The sequence below is a fragment of the Mobula birostris genome, chromosome 15 (assembly GCF_030028105.1).
Source record: "Mobula birostris isolate sMobBir1 chromosome 15, sMobBir1.hap1, whole genome shotgun sequence".
Lineage (NCBI taxonomy): Eukaryota > Metazoa > Chordata > Chondrichthyes > Myliobatiformes > Myliobatidae > Mobula > Mobula birostris.
Genome location: NC_092384.1, coordinates 20929454 through 20947420, shown reverse-complemented (window position 1 = coordinate 20947420; position 17967 = coordinate 20929454). Strand labels below are relative to the sequence as shown.

General features: G+C 42.9%; 1 protein-coding gene across 4 annotated transcripts in view; it reads right to left on the bottom strand.

Annotated features, from left to right (window-relative positions):
• Nucleotides 1–1458: 1458 nt before the first annotated feature.
• Nucleotides 1459–17967, bottom strand: part of ano10b (anoctamin 10b) — a 53953-nt gene continuing 37444 nt past the window's right edge. Inside the window, exons 10-14 of one of the 4 annotated variants that reach the window (XM_072279423.1) lie at nt 17458–17631; nt 8218–8409; nt 5077–5214; nt 4214–4330; nt 1459–3118 (exon numbers count right to left, since the gene is read on the bottom strand). In XM_072279423.1, coding sequence (XP_072135524.1) covers nt 3002–3118; nt 4214–4330; nt 5077–5214; nt 8218–8409; nt 17458–17631 — 738 coding nt within the window. In that variant the 3' untranslated portion in view covers nt 1459–3001. Of the gene's footprint in view, nt 4331–5076; nt 5215–8217; nt 8410–16022; nt 16317–17457; nt 17632–17967 lie in introns of those variants that run through there. The other 3 variants (XR_011889235.1, XM_072279422.1, XM_072279424.1) reach the window with 3 other exon arrangements.

The following is a 17967-nucleotide window of genomic DNA, read 5'->3' as shown; positions in this document are numbered from 1 at the left end:
ACACAAGGTGACAGATGATAGGTTAGTCCAGGTGAAAATATGAATGCAGGAGGTTGGGGAAGGGGAAGGATTTGAACACCTATTAACTTCCAACTTGTGGTTCTCCCCCTCCCCCTCCCCTTACTATTTTGTTCTGCATTCTGCCTCTTCCACAGGACATCCCCTTAGAACAGAAATGTTTTTTTCTTTTAGGCAAGAGGGTGGTGAATCTGTGGAATTTAATTCCACAGTCAGGTGTGGAGGCCAAGTCATTGGGTAGAATTAAAGTGAAGGTCGATAGGTTCTTCATTGTCATGGCATCAAATGTTATAGGGAGAAGGTAAGAGAATAGGGCTGAGAGGAAAAATAAATCAGCCATGATGGAATGGTGGAATAGACTTGATGGACCAAAAGGTAGAATTCTGCTCTTACTGTAAGTCTTAAGGTCTTTACAGTCCCAATGAAGGGTCTCAGCCCACAATGTCAACTGTCCCTTCCCCTCCACAGATGCTGCCTGACCTGCCGAGTTCATCCAGCAGTCCTGGCAGGGAGGTTTCAGTCATGAGTGTTACCACAGGAGAACAGGTCGTGAACTCCTGCCCTTCGGGAAAGGATGCAATTCCAGCAGATCCCTGTGCCAGCCTCTCCAGGCTGAAGGGAAAGGAAGACCTGTGGCAGTGATTAGTGGCAACAGCCAGGAGTAATCCTGAGTCTAGGGAGTTGAAAATTGGCCAGGAAGTAGAAGAGAACACCTTTTCTGACTAGAGAGGTGGAGAGTCTCGCTGGTGAAGACTCTTGGGCAGTTCATTTTTATTGACGTAATTTGGGAGAATTCCATGTCAAGATAAATCTCACCAAAGTGTCAGGGTTCAAATTACGTTCAAAGAACGAACGTAAATTACTAGTGTATACTCCTGCTGAAAAATCAGGATGTACAATTGATGCCAGTGACGACCAAAAATATTGACAGAATATTGGTTAGTTATGGATTTGGTTGTTTCATTGCTGGAGGATGGTGATTTACCACAAAGTAAAGAATATCGCTAGTGTTGGAGAGGTTCACGGACCAGGCGGAGCTCATTCAGCCCACTACGTTTATGCTGGTAAAAGATTGAGGTTGACCTTACTTCCTGGCTGGAGCCTTGGCTCTACATGATTATTATGCAGAAGGTCTCATCCTCATCCAGTTATCTCCTCAGTCTGGTGAAGGTTCTGTCTCCAACTCTCTTTCAGCTGGTAATCCATCCATAACGCTGCAGGAGCTCTCAGCAGGTCAGGTAGCATCCATGCAGAAGAATAAACAAACCAAAACCTGATGAAGGGTTTCAGCCCAAAGTATTAACTGTTCATTCCTTTCCACAGATGCTGCCCGACCTGCCGAGTTCCTCCAGCATTTTTTTAGATTATGAAGACACGCGGTCCTCTTTTATTGTCATTTAGTAATGCATGCATTAAGAAATGATACAATATTTCCTCCGGTGTGATATCACAAAACACAGGACAGACCAAGACTGAAAAAACTAACAAAACCACATAATTATAACATATAGTTACAACAGTGCAACAATACCATAACTTGATGAAGAACAGACCATGGCACAATAAAAAGTTTAAAGTCTCTCAAATGTCCCATATCTCACACAGACAGGAGAAGGAAGAAAACTCTCCCTGCCATGCTGACGACAGTCCGACTCTGAGTCATCCGAAAACTTTGAGCCTCCGATCAGCCCTCTAACACCAAGTAATGAGCACCATCTTTATCCAAACGATTCGATCTCAATCTCGGTCACCAGCAGCAGACAAAGCCAGGGATTTTGGAGCCTTCCCTCCAGAAGATTTCTTGATCGCGCAGTAACAACGGCAGCGAACTGGCATTTCAGAAACTTCTCCAGATGTTCCTCTGTGCTTTCACATCTGTCTCCATCAAATCAGAATTGTCCACGACCCCTATTTAACGGATATGATATCATTTTCACCAGAGGGCTGCGCGCGTGCGGCGCACTGCTACCTCATCCTCCCGCCATTTTGTGTGTGTTACTCTGGATTTCCAGCACCTGCAGAGTCTCTTGTGAGCAAGATCCATCCCACCAGTACTCTGAGTGAGAAGCTGTTCCTCTTTGTTACCCTCCATTACCTCATTTCAATCTCCGTCCTCTCCTGGAGGGCCTCCCTATTCCGGAGAGCAAGGAGCACAACCGATCATGAAATATCATTGGGTACGTGTAAGGCAGTGGCACCTCTGGCTGAGAAGATCACACATCATTCCAAAATTGTTGAGCTGTGCACTTGGGTGTCTGGACTGCCGAGCTTGAAAAGGAGTCTTGTCCTGGACCCATTGTTCTAAAGTTACAGCCCATGGCTGTGGGATGAAGCATGCAGAAAAGAGAAGGGGCTTCTTGAGCAGGATAGCTGTGAGGCTGGAACTTCAAGAGCAGTGAGGAATGAACTGGGACCTTCTTGTGTCATCGAGCTACGACGCTGCTCTTGTTTCTTTGTGAGACTCCTGCTGTGTGTTGTCAGTGATTTACAGTTTACTGCCCTAATCAAAATGGTAGGGCGGTATGGTGACATTACGCTACTACAGCACCAGGAGTTCAGTTCCCGCCACTCTCTGTAAGGGGTTTCTATGTTCTCCTGTTTCTACATGAATTTCCTCCCACATTCCCAAAGCACCCAGATTAGCAACAGGTTAATTGGTCACATGGTTGTAATTGGGTGATGCGGCTTCGTTGGGCCGGAAGGACCCGTTACTGTTCTGTGTCTCCAAATAAAAATGCAAAGCAGGAAACACTATTAGAAGCTGTAGTTCCTGTGGTGGGGATGTGGTTTAAAATCAACCGTGCTTTATAAATGTATTTTTGCATATATTGAGGAATTATGAAACTAGAAAGCCACCTTATCATACATGCAGGAGAACCAAATCCAGCACATGAAACTAAATGGTGAAGGAGTAGAGCTAGTTGTTGAGAAGGAACCTTTGTGTTTAATCTGGTGTGTGCATCATCGTGCAATAATGTGGCGTTCACAGCAAGTTCAGCTGTGTATTGCTGGCCTGCAGAGTGTTATCAGCAGAATTGGATCCAGTGATTCCATCAATCTTCCTCGTTTCTCTGCCAGGGCCTTTATCTTCTTCAAACAACTGAGGTAAGAAGAAAAAAAATCCTGTTAAAATTCTGAGTGAGATCTGCAGCCCCACAAGCTAATGCACATTTCAAACTAATATACTGTCTCAGTCTATTACATCTCCTTTAATTATGCACCTCAAGCCAATAACATTTTTGGGGTTACGTTTACAGGAAGTGGTGAATAGACTGGGTCAAAGTCATTTCATTATCAAAGTCTGATCCTGATGAAGGGTCTTTGCCCAAAACCTCAGCTCTTTATTCCTCTCCAACACTGCTGGCCATCCTGCTGAATTCCTCTGGCATTTTGTATGTGTTCCTCTGGATTTCCAGCAGCTGCAGAATCTGTGTTTATATACTACCTTAAGATTCTGTTTCTTCAGGGCAGAGGTTGAATTGACAGAGGTCTTTAAAACTATAAGCATAACTAGCATTTATAGGAGGTAACAAAATGCCCCAAATTGCTGAACCAAAGTGAATGGTTTTTGGTTGAAAAACCAAAAAGAGAGGTGGCCAATCGCTTTGTCAAAGGAATTGGTTTCACTTTGTCTCTTCAAGCAGGAAAGAGACTGAGGAATGTGGAGAAATTCTGAGCTAGGGCCTTGGCATCTGAAAACAAGGCTGCTGGTAGCAAAGTGAGTCAATTTAGGGCGGGTTTAGTAATTGGAATTGGGGGAGTGCAGAGCCAACACATGATTGTGGCTGAGAGAAAACTACGAAGAAGATTGAGCAACGATGCTCAAGGCTGCAGACACTACATCCTGACACATGTACATTCAGCTGGCAAGGCCGAAACGCTACTCACTTTGTTGTATCAGTAATTAATGGCAGACCACCAAATCTGCCAGCAATGGGACTCCGCTGCAGGTTTGCTCCTGCACCTCCTGTCATTCATTGTGCACCAATAAAGGCCATTCTGATCAAATGATCTTCATCCCACTTAGCTCCATCTGACACCATCAACACTTTATTCTGAAGTCAGCCCGAAGCTTCTCATACCTGCACGGCACCGTTGGCCACAGTTCCCTCCACGGAAGCCATTGTGTTAGTGGAAAGTGTTTCTGAAGGGCCGGCCCTCTCTCTCTCTGCTTTACAGCTAACCAGTACCTTACCTGGTGCTTGAGGGCCTGAAGAGACTGATACTCAACTCTGTCCATCCTCAGCTTCACCCACTGTGGGACGTCGGGAATAGCAACCGCTAAAATTACCTTTATAACCAGCAGGACATGCTGAAAGACAGAAATAAGACGAAGTAAGCAGCAGATGGCTCGTTGTCAGAACTGAAGGTTCACGAGACAAATCATTAAGCCTAAGGTACACAATAATTTTTGCGAATTTTTTTAAGATTCAAAGCACCTCCAAGGTCCATGATTCATTCTAACCACACTGAGCTGTTTGTATACACAAATGCGAGATTCTGTCATTCCCCTACATATCAGGGGCATTTTGCAGTGGCCAGATAACCAGCCAACCTGCACATCTTTGAGATGGGAAAATAAACTCATACTGTGGCAGGGAGAACACGTGAACTCCACACAGACAGCGTTGGAAGTCAGGATTGAATCTGGATCATAGTTCTACTAGATGCACTACTGTGTTGCCCACTTTGTCAGGGATGAGAACAGCATAAGCCCTTTTATTTCAAGTTTAAGATTATTGTCATGGCCATGGTACAAATAAGGTATAAATACCATTTAAGTTAGTATTACACAGCAGCAGCAGCACAGCACATTACAATCGTGACAAGCATAAGTTAACATAGGCTTAGCATAAACTATATGCACTTAGACAAGAAAATAAAGATAAGTATCTTAAACTAAAATTCCAAATTATATAAGACCTGTACCAATAAGTGCGTCAACATTCTCATTCTTAAATGTCGTAGATGCAAACCCATCTTATGTTCTAGCTGATGTGGTGCTGTGCATGTGTGTATCATAATGCAGAAGAGTGAGCCAAATGGACATTCACTTACCTCCACTCCAAGGGCCCAGATTAACACACTATTAGCGGTTACATTATTTTCTGTGCAATACTCTTTCACTTGAGGGGAAATACTAATTAACAAACAGTTGGTGATGACTGACATGAATCCTAAAGTCTCAAATGCAATCTGTGAAATAAAAAAAACGTATAATGAGAGATATACAGTGTTGTGTATTTAATTTTTCAGCAATATTTGAGTAGTATTGTAAATATATTGCTTGATTAAGCATTCTTGTTGTTTACATAATTATTATGGGTTATATGTAAAAGTATGTGAATGGCATGTGTCATCATGCCACCATGTCAGATGCCGCACTTCGCTAAAGTGAAGAAACGTACACATTCTCCTTGTCTCCCTGTGTTTTTCTTTCAAGTAGTTTTTTTTTCTTTTGGAGTTACAAAACACAACAGTGGTGATGAGGAAGGTTTAAACAAACCTGAGCTGACTACCTGCTTGTTGAAGCGTGGCATGATGTTCGAGTTAAAAACTGCGCAGTAAGACATTTGAGTTTTTAAAAAAACACAGCAAGACATTCAAGTTTTTAAAAAAATCACAGCACATGTTCTTCGGGAAGAGACAGAGGTGGTCAAGTTGAAAACAAAAGGCAATAAGTGGATGGAATTCGTAGGGAAAGTGAGCAGTATTTTGAAGCAAATGAAATAGCCAATGAAAAGTGGGTGGCAGTTTGCTGAGTGTATTGGGTGAAAAAGCAAACAATTTACTTAGAAGCTTCTAAGTAAGCCAAAATGAGCTTTGCTGGTATCATGAAAGTAGTGTAGGAACATTTAGAACTAAAACCATTGTTGATTACAGAATGCTCTCAATTTCATAGCAGAATTAAAAGGAAGGAGAGTCTATTTCAGCTGAATTGAGGAGTTTGCTTTAGCATTCTCAGTTCAGTTATGAGCTTAGTGATGCACTGAGAGGTCAGAGAGTTTGTGGAATCTTACAAGAAGGCATTCAAAAGTGGCCCCTAACAGAAGTACAATGCACATTTAAAAGAACAATTGAAATTGCTATCTCAATGGAAACAGTGGCCAGAGGCGCAATTCAGTTGCAGTCAGGAATGAAAATAAGCATGAAAAAGACTGTAATGTCCAAGCAGAAACCTGCTTGGCTGAACAAATTATGTTAGCATTGCTGCAGAGGCTCACATGCTCTACACCAGACCAATTCAGGTTTCAAGGCAAAACTTGCAGAAAATGCAGCAATGTAGGACACATACAAAAAAAAACATGCTGGGCAGACAAAAATAACTAGACTGCACAGGGAAGATAATAGTTAAGCTGCAGTTTCAAAAAGAGCTCTAATTTGTTGTTAATGAAAAATCTGACAATGATGAGATTAACACAGGACTGAGTAGTCTTGAGATTTACAATGTAATAACTAACAGGAGACAAGCAACATGGTTCACACCAGAAGTGAATGTCAAATTAATTAAAATGGAATTGGGCACTGACTTGGCTATTTCAGTCATTCCACAAAATGAGTTGGAATGATATTTCAAAGATGCTGAACTGAAGCCTGCAGATATCCAGCTAAGAACTTATACTGGAGAAAAGATCATTCCTGTGGGATTAACATTCGTAATGGTGAAATACTACAACCAACAAGCCACATTGGGCTTGCATGTGGTAAAAACAGGAGGGCCAGTATTGAGGGAATGTGAGTGGCAAGATAACTACAACTTGATTGGAGATCCATCCACCATTTTCATGCCATATCAACTGACTTCCAAAAAAAATTCCTATTTTTTGCACTACTCATTTAATTTGATTATATATATACTGTAATTCACAATTTCCTTTTTCTCTTCATTATCATATATTGCATTGTACTGCTGCAACAGAATTAACAAATTTCACAAGATATGCTGATAATATTGAACCTGATTCTGATTCTGAGAAGTACAAGATTGAGTTCAAGAGGACAACTAAACATAGAAATGTTAATGGATTGTCCCATTTACCTTTGGAAAATTTACAAAAGACGACCCTCGTCTTGACATAAACTCCCTAATGCAAATTGAAAGCAGAGTTGATGCAAATAAAACCCAGAAAGGATCCAGCACTGTGTCAGGTCTACACAGAAACTCAAAATGGCTGGAATATGATGCAGAAATTCCAGTTCCTCTATTTTTTTACCAGCTTTGGGATGAACTTGCCCTTGATGGAGGTCGCCTTATGTGGGGATTGAGAGTTGTTGTACCATCCAAGCTGAGAACTACATCTTGGGCATCTAGGTATGTTCAAAATGAAAGGCTTGGCTCCAAGCTTTGCTGGTTGTCTGGGACAGGTCAGCAAATCGAGCAGCTTACCATGCGCTGTTCAGGATGCCAACACTTTCCCAAGAAAGGTGTCCAGAACTGTCGGAATCACTTCCTGCAGTCCCAGGGTCAACTCCTACAACCATTACGGAGGAGGCCCCAGAACCTGAGATTGTTTCACAGCCAGAAGCCTCAGCTGGCAAACAGACTGATCTTTTCCCCTTGTCAGGAAAGACTAAGAGTAAGAAATCCTCCAGAGTGATTAGTTATTTAGGCCTGAATGGAGCAAATCAGAATAATTTGGAATTAAACCAGGAGGAATTAGTTGCCTGCACACTGTCTTTCATCTTCCTGTAGTGGATTAGTTTGATAATTATGAACACTGCTTTAACCCAATTTAAATGTGGAGTACGGCCTCAATGTAATAATTCACATATTCACACATTGTTGCAATTGTTTAGAGCTAAATTGTTCCTATTCTAACTATCTGTCTATATTGTTCTTGATACTCCTTGATAGCAGGAAAGTCATAAGAATGTTCAATTTAAAAGTGGGCAGTCAGGGAAATGATCTGAAATCTGCATTTCTTTATCTCTTCCTCCCTATCTCTCTCACCGTTTCTCTCTTCTGCCTTCTCCTTCTCACTCCTTCCCTTTTTCTTTCTCTATAGATCTGTCTATTTATTTATTTAGAGATACAGCACAGTAACAAGTCTATTCTGCCCAATCACAGACATGTGATCAAGTAACCCATAACATGGGAGGAAACCCGAGCTCCTGGAGGAAACCCACATGATCACAGGGAGTAGGGGCAAACTCCTCACCTCTCTGCCCACTGAGCCCACAGCAATCCTCCATCCTCACCTGCCAGGCTCCAATATTTGCTGCTGGTGAGATGAAAGGCTTTCGGAAAAGATGGCCCAGCTTCAGGGCGTCGGTGCGGATTTCCACGATGTTGTTCAAAACGATGAGTATTGCTGACAATGGGTAAATGCAAGAGAAGAGGCTGACATATCCGAACTGAACGAAAAGCTCCATGTATTCATCAAACATTCCCTGGACAATAACATGGAAAAGAGCTCAAATGTCTTTATTCTGATTTTAAGACTTTGCTTACACATCTATTGCCCGGAGCTGGAGATGGTGGTGTTTTCCTGATCTTTCTTCCCTTCTTCTTTCTTACCTGTGGTGTAGTTTGGGAAGTGCTGTCAGAACAGCCTGGGCCAGGAACTGCAGAGCATTTTGTAGATGGTTCACACTGCAGGCCGTGCTCACCTATAGTGAAAGGTGTGAATATCTAAGGGAGACAATTAAGGACGATTTTGTTACACTCCTGGCATAGCTTCCTGCTGGGAAAAGCATGGGATTTAAAGATGGAAGTCACTCGCTGCAGGACTGCAGGATGCTTGGCCTCAGACCTGATCTCCCGGCCCCTGTATTGTAACGGAGTCCTGGTCAGTGCTGACTCTCAAGACATAAAAGTGTAGTACTAATACACTGACTGGAAGGTTGGAAATTGAAAGCTAATTCCCTCCACCCTCCTCACAAACACCACCACCTCCCCATTATTCCCTGCCCACATCACCATGGCATGTTAGATTAGTACTCAGTGGGTTGTTCTATAGAAATTGGAAGATCATGAGCACAAGCTAATGGCAGCTTAGTGAATTCTGACTGCTAGACCTGGCTCGTGTGAAGAAAGAGCTTTTGTTCCTCTTTGCCCTTTGAAATTATTTCATACAGCGATGCTGGTGACCTTCGACTTAATCAAATAAAGTTCTGAGTTACACATTACTCCCACATAGTGGAGACCAAACTGCCCCAGTCAGTGCTCACAGAGCTGTTGAGATAATCCTGCTCGGGGACGTGCTCCTGCCACAATGTTTCCTTGCCGCAGGCATCTGCACCATGATGACTTCTGCACAGACAGCGCCTTCAACAGACCTTGTCAAGTCTAATCAGAACGTCGGAGAGCACAGCAGTCACCACCGAGGAACTGTTCCGTAAATAAAAGACTGATAATGTTTCAAAGAAAGTTTGGCTTTTCCTGTTCCTGAGATATGGAGCACTCACTTCCGTGAGTTAGAGGTAGAGCACTGACTAAAGCCTAAAACGATCTCACTAGGTTTGATTGATGGGCGCTTCTGGGACCTGCAAACAAGAGAAAATCTGTAGATGCTGGAAAACAAAGCAACCACACACAAAATGCTGGAGGAGCTCAGCAGACCAGACAGCATCTATGGAAAAGAGTAAACAGTCGGCGTTTCAGACCAAGAGGCTTCATCAGGACTCATCAGGATTCACCAGGAGTCCTGACGAAGGGTCTCAGCCTGAAACATCAACTGTTTACTCTTTTCCATAGATGCTGCCTGGCCTGCTGAGTTCCTCCAGCATTTTGTGTTAGTTTGGGGACTTGAACTATTTTATTCCTGTAGCTCCTAAAAAGTAAGTTCACATTTTCCTCTTTAGGTTGTTATAATCCTATTGATTGTGCAAACCTCCTTAGAGTCATACAGGACTGAAACAGGCCCTCCGGCCTACTGAGCCCATTGCCACCATCAAGCAGCCAGTGCCACTAACCCTACACTGATCCCTTTGTATTCATAGAAACCATAGAAAAACTACAGCACAGAAACAGGCCTTTTGGCCCTTCTTGTCTGTGCCGAACATTCCTCCCATCTTCTCATTAACTCCACTCAGATTCTCTCAATCACGTAGAAACATAGAAAATAGGTGCAGGAGTAGGCCATTCAGCCATTCGAGCCTGCACCGCCATTCAGTATGATCTTGACTGATCATCCAACTCAGAACCCCGCCCCAGCCTTCCCTCCATACCCCCTGATCCCCCTAGCCACAAGGGCCATATCTAACTCCCTCTTAAGTATAGCCAATGAACTGGCCTCAACTGTTTCCTGTGGCAGAGAATTCCACAGATTCACCACTCTCTGTGTGAAGAAGTTTTTCCTAATCTCGGTCCTAAAAGGCTTCCCCTTTATCCTCAAACTGTGACCCCTCGTTCTGGACTTCCCTAAAATCGGGAACAATCTTCCTGCATCTAGCCTGTCCAATCCCTTTAGGATTTTATACGTTTCAATCAGATTCCCCCCTCAATCTTCTAAATTCCAACGAGTGTAAGCCTAGTCAATCCAGTCTTTCATCATATGAAAGTCTTGCCATCCCAGGAATCAATCTGGTGAACCTTCTTTGTACTCCCTCTATGGCAAGGATGTCTTTCCTCAGATTAGGGGACCAAAACTGCACACAATACTCCAGGTGTGGTCTCACCAAGGCCTTGTACAACTGCAGTAGTACCTCCCTGCTCCTGTACTCGAATCCTCTTGCTATGAATGCCAGCATACCATTCGCCTTTTTCACCGCCTGCTGTACCCGCATGCCCACTTTCAATGACTGGTGTATAATGACACCCAGGTCTCGTTGCACCTCCCCTTTTCCTAATCGGCCACCATTCAGATAATAATCTGTTTTCCTGTTTTTGCCACCAAAGTGGATAACTTCACTTTTATCCACATTAAATTGCATCTGCCATGAATTTGCCCACTCACCCAACCTATCCAAGTCACCCTGCATCCTCTTAGCATCCTCCTCACAGCTAACACTGCCACCCAGCTTCGTGTCATCTGCAAACTTGGAGATGCTACATTTAATTCCCTCATCCAAGTCATTAATATATATTGTAAACAACTGGGGTCCCAGCACTGAGCCTTGCGGTACCCCACTAGTCACCGCCTGCCATTCTGAAAAGGTCCCGTTTATTCCCACTCTTTGCTTCCTGTCTGCTAACCAACTCTCCACCCACACCAATACCTTACCCCCAATACCGTGTGCTTTAGGTTTGCACACTAATCTCCTGTGTGGGACCTTGTCAAAAGCCTTCTGAAAATCCAAGTTGATGTGAAACTTGGTGGGGGGGGGGCAAAATCGAAAAGGGTGACAAATACAGGACGGAAGGTGTTATATTTGAACGCCCACAGTTTACGGAATGAGGTAGATGATCTCGTAGAGTAGATAGAAACTGTCCAGTATGACACTGTGGCCATCACTGAGTCATGGCTGAAAGAAGATCATAGTTGGGAGGTTAACATCCAAGGATATGCATCATATCGAAAGGACAGGCAGATCGGCAGGGGAGGTGGGTTGGCTTATTTACCACTTATTTCTTAATGTTCTTATGGTATAACTTTAGAACATAGAACATAGATTAGTACAGCACAGTACAGGCTCTTCGGCCCACAATGTTGTGCTGACCCTCAAACCCTGCCTCCCACATAACCCCCCCACCTTAAAATCCTCTATATACCTGTCCAGTAGTCTCTTAAATTTCACTAGTGTATCTGCCTCCACCACTGACTCAGGCAGTGTATTCCACGCACCAACCACTCTCTGAGCAAAAAACCTTCCTCTAATATCCCCCTTGAACTTCCCACCTCTTACCTTAAAGCCAAGTCCTCTTGTATTGAGCAGTGGTGCCCTGGGGAAGAGGGGCTGGCTATCCTCTCTATCTATTCCTCTTAATATCTTGTCTACCTCTATCATGTCTCCTCTCATCCTTCTCTCCAAAGAGTAAAGCCCCAGCTCCCTTAATCTATGATCATAATCCATACTCTCTAAACCAGGCAGCATCGTGGTAAATCTTCTCTGTACCCCTTCCAATGCTTCCACATCCTTCCTATAGTGAGGCGACCAGAACTGGACACAGTACTCCAAGTGTGGCCTAACCAGAGTTTTATAGAGCTGCATCATTACCTCGCGACTCTTAAACTCTATCCCTCGACTTATGAAAGTTAACACCTCATAAGTCATAGTCATAGTCATAGTCATAGTCATACTTTATTGATCCCGGGGGAAATTGGTTTTCATTACAGTTGCTCCATAAATAATAAATAGTAATAGAACCATAAATAGTTAAATAGTAATATGTAAATTATGCCAGTAAATTATGAAATAAGTCCAGGACCAGCCTATCGGCACAGGGTGTCTGACCCTCCAAGGGAGGAGTTGTAAAGTTTGATGGCCACAGGCAGGAATGACTACCTATGACGCTTAGTGCTGCATCTCGGTGGAATGAGTCTCTGGCTGAATGTACTCCTGTGCCCACCTAGTACATTATGTAGTGGATGGGAGACGTTGACCAAGATGGCATGCAACTTAGACAGCATCCTCTTTTCAGACACCACCGTCAGAGAGTCCAGTTCCATCCCCACAACATCACTGGCCTTACGAATGAGTTTGTTGATTCTGTTGGTGTCTGCCACCCTCAGCCTGCTGCCCCAGCACACAACAGCAAACATGATAGCGCTGGCCACCACAGACTCGTAGAACATCCTCAGCATCGTCCAGCAGATGTTAAAGTACCTCAGTCTCCTCAGGAAATAGAGGCGGCGCTGACCTTTCTTGTAGACAGCTTCAGTGTTCCTTGACCAGTCCAGTTTATGGCCAATTCGTATCCCCAGGTATTTGTAATCCTCCACCATGTCCACACTGACCCCCTGGATGGAAACAGGGGTCACCGGTACCTTAGCTCTCCTCAGGTCTACCAGTTAAGCTCTCTTAACTACCCTATCTACCTGTGAGGCAACTTTCAGGGATCTGTGGACATGTACCTTCAGATCCCTCTGCTACTCCACACTACCAAGTATCCTGCCATTTACTTTGTACTCTGCCTTGGAGTTTGTCCTTCCAAAGTGTACCACCTCACACTTCTCCAGGTTGAACTCCATCTGCCACTTCTCAACCCACTTCTGCATCCTATCAATGTCTCTCTGCAATCTTTGACAATCCTCTACACTATCTACAACACCACCAACCTTTGTGTCATCTGCAAACTTGCCAACCCACCCTTCTACCCCACATCCATAAAAATCATGAAAAGTAGAGGTTACAGAACAAATCCTTGTGGGACACCTCTAGTCACAATCCTCCAATCTGAATGTACTCCCTCCACCACGACCCTCTGCCTTCTGCAGGCAAACCAATTCTGAATCCACCTGGCCAAACTTCCTTGGATCCCATGCCTTCTGACTTTCTGAATAAGCCTACCATGTGGAACCTTGTCAAATGCCTTACTAAAATCCATATAGATCACATCCACTGCACCACCCTCATCTATATGCCTGGTCACCTCCTCAAAGAACTCTATCAGGCTTGGTAGACATGATCTGCCCTTCATAAAGCCATGCTGGCTGTCCCTGATCAGACCATGATTCTCTAAATGCCCATAGATCCTATCTCTAAGAATCTTTCCCAACAGCTTTCCCACCACAGACATAAGGTTCACTGGTCTGTAATTACCCGGACTATACCTACTACCTTTTTTGAACAAGGGAACAACATTCGCCTCCCTCCAATCCTCCGGTACCATTCCCGTAGACAACGAGGACATAAAGATCCTAGCCAGAGGCTCAGCAATCTCTTCACTCACCTCATGGAGCAGCCTGGGGAATATTCCATCAGGCCCCAGGGACTTATCTGTCCTAATGTATTTTAACAATTCCAACACCTCCTCTCCCTTAATATCAACATGCTCCAGAACACCAACCTCACTCATATTAACCCACTCTAAGATCAATGTAACCCTCCCCTCCTACATAGCCCTCTATTTCTTGATCTTCTGTGTGTCGATATAAGTGTTATTAAATGTCATTAATGTAGCTGCCTGTCCCATCACTCCTGGCAGTGCATTTCACAGGCCTACCACTCAGAAAAAACTGACCTCAGACACTCCCCCATAATGTTCCTTAAAATTACACCCCCTTGCATTTACTATTTCTGCGCTGGGAAAAAATGCCTGGCTATCCACTCTGATAAATGGCATTTCAGACCTGTTCTGCTATCTGAACTAGTAGAATCTTGTCCAATGTAGGAACCACATTACTCCCAGCCTATGCAAATCCCTGATCTTCAAACCACTCCTTCTCCATCAATATAGAGTACTGAGACCCTAACACTGCCTATTAATATTCACTCTTCGTAAGCTTCCATGTTTATGCTGGTAATGGGACTGGATTTTTGGAAGCCTTAGAACTATAAACCAACTCATCCTTGTTCTAAGTCATACCAATACTCTTGTCTCTTTCCTGTCCCTGCCTATGATCCTTAGTTATTAGTTTACTATTCTCATAAGATTGTCTGTGCAATTTTCCCTGTGTGCATCCACCACACTTTTCTCAGTACCGATACACAACCTCCAGGCCTCGTCTCTAGTGTTTCCAGTCCCAGTCCTGGTTTCCAGTGCTCTGAAGTTGGTGTGCTCAGTAATGTTGCAACTTCCATCTTAAAAAATATCCTCCTAACTGCAAGAATTGCCAAGGGGATTGATGGTAATTGCTGAAAAATATAGTGGTAGATGATGACCAAAATGAAACTGAAAATCAAACGCAGTCAGCATCAGTTCACATTCCTGTGAATCTTTATTGCCCTCATGTGGAGAAAGTTTGCAGTCCCATAATACAGAAACAGACCCTTCACCCCATTGAGTCCACAGTGACTACCTACCATCTATTTGCACTCACCCCATGCTGTTCTCCCCATTTTCCCATCAATTCCCCTCAGACTTTCTACCAACCTACTCTAGGGGCAATTAACCCACTGACCCACATATTTTTTGGATGTGGGGGGGGGAACTGAACACCCTCAGAAACCTCCGTGGCCACATGGTGAACATGCAAACTCTACCCAGACAGCATCAGGGGTCAGATTGAACCCAGATTGCCTCAGCTGTGAGAAAAGGCACATCCAGATAAGCAGAAAGAAAACGAGTGAGGGAAATTAGAGAGCACAATGAAAGATGAGTATTTTATATCAGAAGCAATAACAGAATCTTAAATTAATAGTTGTGCTCATTTTACTTGGATACTATTGACAAAGGACTACACAACACAGGAGGGAAGCGATTGCTGTCATCAGGGTCAGTCGACAACCCACAACCATTATTCAAATTTAAGGTGTGTGCATTTCCATCCTTCTTTAATTATACTTAAAATATTTACTGAGTGTAATATATTGAAAGACCTAATAAAGAAGGTTGAAAAGGATATACACTCAATGGCCAATTTATTAGGTACATCTGTACACATGCTTGTTAATGCAAATATATAATCTGCCAATCAGGTGGCAGCAACTCAATGCATAAAAGCATGGAGACATGGTCAAGATGTTCAGCTGATGTTCAGACCAAACATCAGAATGGGGAAGGAATGTGTTATAGGTGACTTTGTGGAATAATTGCTGGTGTCAGATGGGATGGTTTGAGTATCTCAGAAATTGCTCTTCTCCTGAGATTTTCACACACAACAATCTCTAGAGTTTACAGAGAATGGTGCAAAAAACAACCAAAAAAAATCCAATGAGCGACAGTTCTGTGGGTGGAAATGCCTGGCTAATGGCAGAGGTCAAAGGAAAATGGCCAGACAGATTCAAGCTGACAGGAAGACAACAGTAACTCAAATAATTCATGGTGTGCAGAAGAGCATCTCTGAATGTACAACACATTGAACCTTGAAGCGGATGGGCAAATGATCATGAACATACAATCAGAGTATTTGTGATTATTAGTCTTCTGGCAAATCTAATGGAGAATAGAAAATCAGCATGTCTGAATCTTCATCTCAAACACCATGCAGTTGTCTAAAGCCACGGTGGAGAAATCAGCATTCTGCGCTAGTATAAGAGAGTCTAAGAGATCAGAACTATCTGAGAGGGAACTGAATTCAGTGCCATTTCGAGTTCAGTGCAAGCGTTTGAAATTAGTGCATCACATCTCCGTGGGAAGCTGCATTCATTGCCATCTCTAGCTCTGTGGGAGAGTCCGACCTCAAGGACAGTTCTGTTCTTCCATTTTGGAGACCAGGTATAATGACATTCCTTTCCAACACATTTGAAGAATTTTGCCAACTCTTGGCCAGGACACAAGTAGAAGGAACATGTGTCATTAGATTTAAGATGAGCTGAGAAAAAAAAAAATTGTGAAGTGTGGAGGAGCTATCAATAGAAAACTCTCTGAAAGCACATTTGCTTGTCCCTGTTTTAAGGAGTTTTATGGTTATGAAGGGATAATGACAACCAAGAACACCAGACAAGTGGTAAATATCATTTGGAATAAAAAGCAGTTTTTAAAGTCTCCTTTACTTCAATATTTTGAAACATAGAACATTTCAGCACAATATAGACCCTTCAGGAACTTTTATCTTTCTCTAAGATCAATATAAACCTTTCCTTCCACAGAGCCCTCCATTTTTCTATCATCCATGTGCCAATTCAAGAGTTTCTTAAATATCCCTCATGTAGGTAACTCTACTACCATTGTGTTCAAGGCACCCACCACTTACTGTGTTAAAAATTATTATCTCTGACATCATCCCTATACTTTCTGCCAATCACCTTAAAATTATGCCCCTCAAATTAGCCATTTCTACTCTGGATAAAAGTCTCTGGCAGTCCACTTGATCTATGCCTTTTACCATCTTGTACACCTCTATCAAGATACCTCTCATCCTCCTTCACTCCAAAGAGAAAAGTCCCAACTCTTTCAGCCTATCACCATAAGACATGCTCTGTAATCCAGGCAGCACCTTGATAAATCCCCACGGCACCCTCTCAAAAGATTCCATATTTTTCCTATAATGAGGCGACCAGAATTGAACACAATATTCCAAGTGTGGGTATAATCAGAGTTCTAAAATCTTTGCAACAACCTCCATTTGAAGTTTTTGAAACTGTGTGATTCAATGCTTCTTTGCTAATTAAATCCTATATTTCCTGAATGTAATTGTAACTTAAATGATAAACTGTCTGGATTTTTTGTTAGATTATTCAAATATGCTCATTAACACAAAAGATAATTTTCACATTGATTCCTGGTTTTGCAGACTTTTAAGTTGATGATTACATTACTCTCCAAGTTATTATTATATGAAAGAAAGTTGTTCAAGCTTACACACTATAGCAGTGCAAAAGATAGCTGATAATTCATTTTTGCAAATGATAATAGAATTGCTTTGAACATACATTCTAAAATTTGCAGTGGTTGTTTTGGAGGCAATAGTACAAGCTTCACTTAAGTGAAGCTGCTCTCATGAAAATACTTACAGGAAATGTTGCCTTTTGTCCTTGTAGTTTTATCTTGTCAATATCTGGTGCACTTTCCTCAGTGCAGACCTCCAGACCTGCCGCTTTCCCACTAAGTGTCTTGAAGAAATAGGGCAGCAGTGTCTCTAGGAACTGATTAATGATCTGGGTCAGAATGAGAAGCGATGCAAGTTTCTAGGTTGGAAGGAAGCAGAGCCTCGTTAAACAAGTAGAACATCTAAACTAAAGATAGATTAGAGGCTACCATCAGTGAATATACCCACTAGCAAAATACCTGCCATGAGCAATTTTGATAAATGGGTTAAGAGGGTGTAAAGCTGGAATTCTCCTGCCAAAATTAGCCACTGCTAATGTTTTGGTCTTGATCAAAACGTAGCTCAAGAGTGAGAAGGATATCCCAGGCAGTTTAATTACCTACACAGCCTCAGCAAGCTTTAGGAAATCGCAAATTTTCATTTTACAATCAATTGACAGCTAAAGGTTTTTCTGTCACTAGCATACCTACTGTAT